The 6,091-nt window shown below is 34.0% G+C and overlaps 1 protein-coding gene across 1 annotated transcript; it reads left to right on the forward strand.

Moving 5' to 3' along the window:
- Nucleotides 1-1,213: 1,213 nt before the first annotated feature.
- Nucleotides 1,214-5,812, forward strand: LOC132040120 (non-structural maintenance of chromosomes element 4 homolog B-like). Its single transcript, XM_059430738.1, has 7 exons — nt 1,214-1,574; nt 1,710-1,790; nt 2,814-3,084; nt 3,176-3,329; nt 4,838-5,063; nt 5,173-5,246; nt 5,383-5,812. Exons 1-7 carry the CDS (start codon nt 1,379-1,381, stop codon nt 5,431-5,433), a joined length of 1,053 nt encoding a protein of 350 aa, XP_059286721.1. The 5' UTR covers nt 1,214-1,378; the 3' UTR covers nt 5,434-5,812.
- The last annotated feature ends 279 nt before the right edge of the window (nt 5,813-6,091 follow it).

Genomic DNA, 6,091 nt, shown 5'->3' on the forward strand with positions numbered 1-6,091 from the left:
TAATTTGAAATCTCAAATCATGCCTTTTTGGATGATTTAGGATTTTATCTCATGAAATAAAATCACATATTCAAAAGCTGTCATGACATGAAATCGCATGTCCAAACGCCTACTAAGTATGTCATGATGTTGGAGAATATAAAGGAGGTATTCCCATTCCTGTATGATACATCAATATGTTTTTTTTTTTTTTTTTAATTTTAATTTTATGGTCTTAATTATGACTTGTCCATCATATAAAGAAGTTTTTCATTGTAAAAAATAAATGAGAATTTTGAATTTTAAAATTCGTTAAATATAAAGGAGGTGTGAGAAGTCGATGCGAGTGTCTTTATCGAAAGGCCGAGGTCCCCAGACCGCCACCTATGGGATTACCTTAGGGTCGTTTGGTGCATGGTATAAACTGGAATATCCCAAAGACTAATTTTTTGTACCATATTTGGTAAAAGATATAAATTTATTTTGAGATAAATTTATACCTTGTACCAAACAAAGTATAAAATGCATTCCAACTTAAAAGATGGGATATCCCTTCTTATCCCACTTATCCTGGGATTATTTTATCCCATCTAGGGATGGAATAAAATAGTCCCAAGAGACGAGATAAATTAGTCCCAGGATTATAATCCCGAGATAATTTTGGCTACCTGCCAAACGATCACTTAGTATATTATTAGTATTATTGTTGTTAAGAAATACTCCTTCCGTTTCAATTTATGTGAACTTTTTCGAAGTATGAGGATCAAACTTTATAATTTAGATCTTAAATTTTGGCATGGACTTTTGAAGTTTATAAACATAAAATTTATATATTTAGAAACTACATTAAAAGTATTATAAGTCATGATAATTTATAATTCAAATAATTTATAAAAAATGTAATAAAAACATGGTCAAAAATTACATCGTAGACTCCTCAAATAGTAAAGGATTCACATAAATTAAAATAGATAGATTATCATACTTTTTAAATAACTAAAAAAGAAAATATTCATAAATTAAAATAGATATATATGGTAGTATCTGTCAATCTTCCAACTCCATTCACAAAGTATTTAACCATTTCATTTCTAAGGTCATGCCATGGTACTATCAGCTTATAAAATTTAATTTAAATTTGAACCTAAAAGCTTATGTAAGAGGCTGACACGAGCACTCGACAGGTCTTTTCACATTCATATTCAAAAACACTATAGCCTATAGCTAATAATTAGTCTTTTTCCCCTACTCCCACATTTCCTAATGCAGTACAGCCGCCCTTTTGCTTCACTCTTTCAACTTTCAAAGCATTCCATAATCACAATCCTATGGTATTTGTTATATTGAGCCAAATATATCAAAAGAAAAAAGATAGAAGAAGAAAAAATAGTGCAAAGCCATGAGTCCAATAACAAGAGCTAAGAAAATTAAACAAGAAGAAGAAAAAAGAGATGAATTTACTAGAATAAATGCTTTGTCACATAGGCTAAAAAATCTTGCAACTTTAAATGAGATCACTGATTTCACTTATCAATCTGATTCACTTCGTCGTAGTGTTAGATTACAGTATTCTGTGATTAGAACAATCATTGATGGTATACTTGTAACTTTTTTTTTTAAACTATTCATGCAAGTGATTATACAAATTTTAAGGCTCTTTTTCTTATGGTTTCTTATGTTTCTTTGGTTCTTTGGGGTTTCTTGGTTCTTTGGGGTTTCTTGAAATGCAGAGAAAAAATGTGAAATAGGAGCTGCAGGATCAAATAAGTTCAACGTTGTGTTGAGTGGTGTTGATGACTTGTATCGCAATGGTATATTTTCTTGACTTTATTAGCTCTTTTATATATGTGTGTGACTGTGTGTAGATATGGATATATAAAGAAAAATATAGATATAATTCATGTGTCATACTCTCTTATTTAGAAATAATTTTACTTTAAACTTTAATTCTACGCTTATGAGATGATTTATCCTCATACAAATGTTTTATTGCTTGTTTTAGACCACAAGTTTCAAAAGTTTCTCTCTTTCTAAAATTGGGATGGAGGTAGTAGTACAGTTTCAGTATCGATTTGAGATAGGAAGTGAAGCCTTTGAAACAACATAGTTATTGACCCAAACATATTTGTAAGCCAAATTGTGATAATAGGCCGACAATTGCTTGTGTAAAATCCTCCATATGCCACACTGCTTCGTTGCAGTTAGAACGTGCAGCTCTGTGGATTGCTAATGAAAAAATTAAGGATGGAATATGTTCTTATTATTAGTTTTCGCGTGATTTCACCTCTTTGTATTTGAATCTTGGGGGCAATAGATGCATTTTCATAATCCTAAATTGAGAACAAGACATGTCAATTAATATTCTATCACTTGACAAGAACATCTTGAATAGAAAGGCCTATTCAAGGGATAAATCAGTAGTTTTTGACAGTGATGATTGCATGTTAGTCTGCATGCACACACACTGGTGTAAAGGAAAGCGTACATAAAGTTGCGAAAGCCATTTTGTAGGCATACAAAAATTAAAAAATGTACTTTCAAATTTCAGTTGTCTCATTTTCTTTGTCCTATTTTTGGTATAGTTCCAAAATAGGCTAAAATTTCTGTTCTTCAATAAGTTAAAATGTTGGTTTTTTGCTTGAAGTACTACTCTCCAAGGTGAGCACCACTTTACCAATCTCCCTAAGCTATAATGTGGTTTCTTAATGTGTTTATCTCGATATGAATCACACGTGAAATGTTTGCAGATTTGCAGCAAAAGATTGTTGCTTTGTATTTTCCCGTTCCTTTCTCTTGGTAACGGTGAAATCAGCTAATAATGTATGATTTTACAGTTAAAAGGCCAAGAGAGCAAGTGGCGGATGCAGAGGCCTTACTGGGACTTACAAATACTGTGGTGGAATCTCTCGAATTACGTCCCAATTGTAGTATCTCGCCCTCTATGTTCGTATCCTGGTTGCTTAAAGGCTATGGTATACGAAAAGGATGTTCAAAGGATGCGACACAAAATTTAGTCATTGGAAAATCACAAAAAACTGTGAATTGGGAAAAGATCGGTGCTGATGCTTCACTCGTGTTTATGGAAGGAAAAGGTTGCAGGACAATGTAAGATTTTCATTCTTCTAATATTGAATTTGAAGAGAGCAAAGAAAATGTAATTTTGTTTAATTTCCTTGTGCTTTCGGCTCTTTCTCAGGCTTGGAGTACTAAAAATTGAATTTAAGCCAAGGAAGCAGCCTTTAGTTTATAGTGGAGATCAAAAGCCTGAAGTTTATTGTTCTTATCCGAACGAGATTACAGTTTATAGGAAAAAGCCTCTGAGGAAGGTCTACCTTACTCGACCAAAATTGGTACGGTCATTTCCCTACTTTTAATTTTCTTTCCTCAAAGAACTTGAGTTATATATAGAGGAAAAAAGATGTCACAAGATTAGCAAAATAAATACTGCTCTAAAAGGCTAAGAGAGGGGATATTGTGTTTTTAGGGATGCGATGGGCATTACTATGAGGTAAAAGAGAACCATATGTTTGAAGTGTTGAGATGAACATCTTCTTTGGTGAATTATGATGATATTTGATGCATATATTCAACTCCTTGTCCGTCCATGTTTGATTAGCACTTGTTAGCAAGTAAAGGAATGATTTGTGACAGATTCTTAATTCAGAGCGACTAGGAAATGTATACCAAGTACGTGCTCGTATGTTAATTTTTGACATTCAACATTAAAACTTTTGGCTTGAGATTATCAAAACAAAAGGAATGCAAAACAGAGTCAACTCTTCATCTAGTGGAATAACATAATGTTCAAGCAGTTAAGATTTGTTAAACGGCAAAGGGCCAAATATATCCCTGTACTATGAGAAAAGGGTCAAATATACCCCTCGTTATACTTTGAGTTCAAATATACCTCTGCCGTTATACTACGGGCATATTTGAACCCAAAGTATAATGAGGGGTATATTTGGCCCTTTCTGTTTGTTAAATGATGGTCATGAGGGATATACCAGACCTATGGTTAGACATTTTTTTAGTCATGTTTCAGGATTAAAAAGTAGTTGTTGCTGTTTGAAATCAATGTTAAGTTTCAGTCGCGTATAAACATTGGTCTGGTATATCCCTCATGACCATCATTTAACAAATCTTAAACTTAGGTCTGGTATATTCCCTCACTGAAATTTGGACTACTTAGAGAATATAATCTGTGATATATAATCATTCGTACTTTGTTAGTTCTCGTGTTGTCAAAAATGATAATTTAAAAATGGACCTTGGGCCTAACTCAACTCCAAGAGTTAGCTTTTGGGATTGAGTTAGACCCGAGATTCATTTATTTAACATGATATCAAAGCAGGACACATCCCAATTCTCATTTCCGATGTTGGGCCCCGTATTAAATTACCCACGCTCCAGATGTTAGAAGTGGCCGTGGAGGGGGGTTGTGAAGAGGTGAAGAGTCCCAAATCGGCCCTTTAAGGGATGGGTGGTCTCTTTAATATGGCTTGACAATCATCACCTCTTGAGCTAGATTTTGGGGTTGAGTTAGGCCCAAGGTTCATAACAGAAACTATATAAATGTTGGCCTCTGTATGTATGTTTAGGCTTTTGAAAATTCTTTTAAATGCCCCAAGGCTCTATAGAAATGGCAAGGTTCAATGGCTCTCTTGGTAGCTGTTATTAAAGATTATACTTATTGTAGCATGGTCCATAATTTTAGCTTCCTTTTGTGTTTTGGGGAAAAAAAAAAAAGCTATTATAACAGTATGGTGATACATAGTTCAATGTATTATTGGTTTATGATGATATGAAGCATGCACTTTATACTGTTATTGCAAATCATTTTACATTGTTTGGTTAACAGGTTGCTGCTCAAACTGCCCAAGACAAACCTGATGTTAACAAGAATATGTCAACCATATCGGAGCTCTTAAAGGAGAAGAAAAGTGTCATGCTTGACGAACTGTTTTTCAGGAGAAATTCCTTTGCTCATACTGTTGAGAATTTATTTGCACTTTCCTTTTTAGTACACGATGGGCAGGCTGCAATCTCCGCTGATGAAACTAGTTCTTGCTTTCTATGCAAGATAGGTAAAATGAGATGTTCTATTAAGACATTAGACTAAAAGCATATCATCCGTTCACTTGTAATTTTCTGTGATTCCTTTTATATCTCTAATATGATGAATCCATTCTCCAGTTCCGCGCAGCAGTGCACATCGTGAAGCTGTACGCCACCAGTTTATCTTGAGATATGATTACAATGATTGGAAGGTACACTAACATAAATTGGAAGACATGAATTAGGACATATTTCATTAAGTATCAAATTTTTATTTATTTCTGTCGAACTGGCAACTTCCTTCCTTCATGTAGATCTTGTATGTTGATTATATTAAACTTCGCGCAGATGATGCAAGGTTTAGTGCCTGAAGGAGAAGGGCAGAAGCATAGGGCATGAGGGCTTGTTCTAATATGGCTCACCTCTAACCATGACTGGAAGGGAAAAAAAAAACTGTCTATTTTGTGCAATATCTGGCTGTGAAGTGAAGTGACATATATTGATGTATAAGATGAATGAAAGCTGCCACTAGGTAAATGGCATGTTTTTGTATATAATCAAGCTCCGGAAACTGATCAAGATCTCTTTTGGGTAAATAGTGTATGTATATGTATCTGTTTTAAGCTGTGTAAGCAGATCCAAATGTCTTTTGAGAAATTGTCCTGTTCATATGTAATACATTGTAAGCTGTGAAAGCTAATCAGCATCTAGGTTGGGTAAATGGCCAGTTTATATGTATATATAATACTAGTTTTCGTTGCACGTGTATCCCATGTTAATTAGCTCAAAACATTTTTATTGAGACCGAGGGAATATGTAAGATTTAAATTATAATGGTTTTAAAAAAATGAGACAAAACCAACATTTTTTACTCCAGTGTACATAACCATTTCTTGATCACATTGTATATTTCTCGATAAACAAATCAATCAGAGTCATCCTCTTCATGTGTTCATGAGCTAGTTCTAGAGTGACGAGAAAATGGGGGCACCTGCTAAGGTAGTTCCGGCGTCAACAATGAAAACATTGCCGGATACATATTCTGAAGAATCATGGA

The sequence above is a fragment of the Lycium ferocissimum genome, chromosome 12, assembly GCF_029784015.1.
Source record: "Lycium ferocissimum isolate CSIRO_LF1 chromosome 12, AGI_CSIRO_Lferr_CH_V1, whole genome shotgun sequence".
NCBI classification, from domain to species: Eukaryota; Viridiplantae; Streptophyta; class Magnoliopsida; order Solanales; family Solanaceae; genus Lycium; species Lycium ferocissimum.

Excerpts from the sequence above, each read along its gene's own strand:
- LOC132040120 (XM_059430738.1), top strand. The coding sequence starts at position 1,379 with ATGAGTCCAATAACAAGAGCTAAGAAAATTAAACAAGAAGAAGAAAAA. Across the intron at positions 1,575-1,709 it reads GATTAGAACAATCATTGATG|AGAAAAAATGTGAAATAGGA; the intron begins GTATACTTGTAA and ends CTTGAAATGCAG. Across the intron at positions 3,330-4,837 it reads ACCTTACTCGACCAAAATTG|GTTGCTGCTCAAACTGCCCA; the intron begins GTACGGTCATTT and ends TTTGGTTAACAG.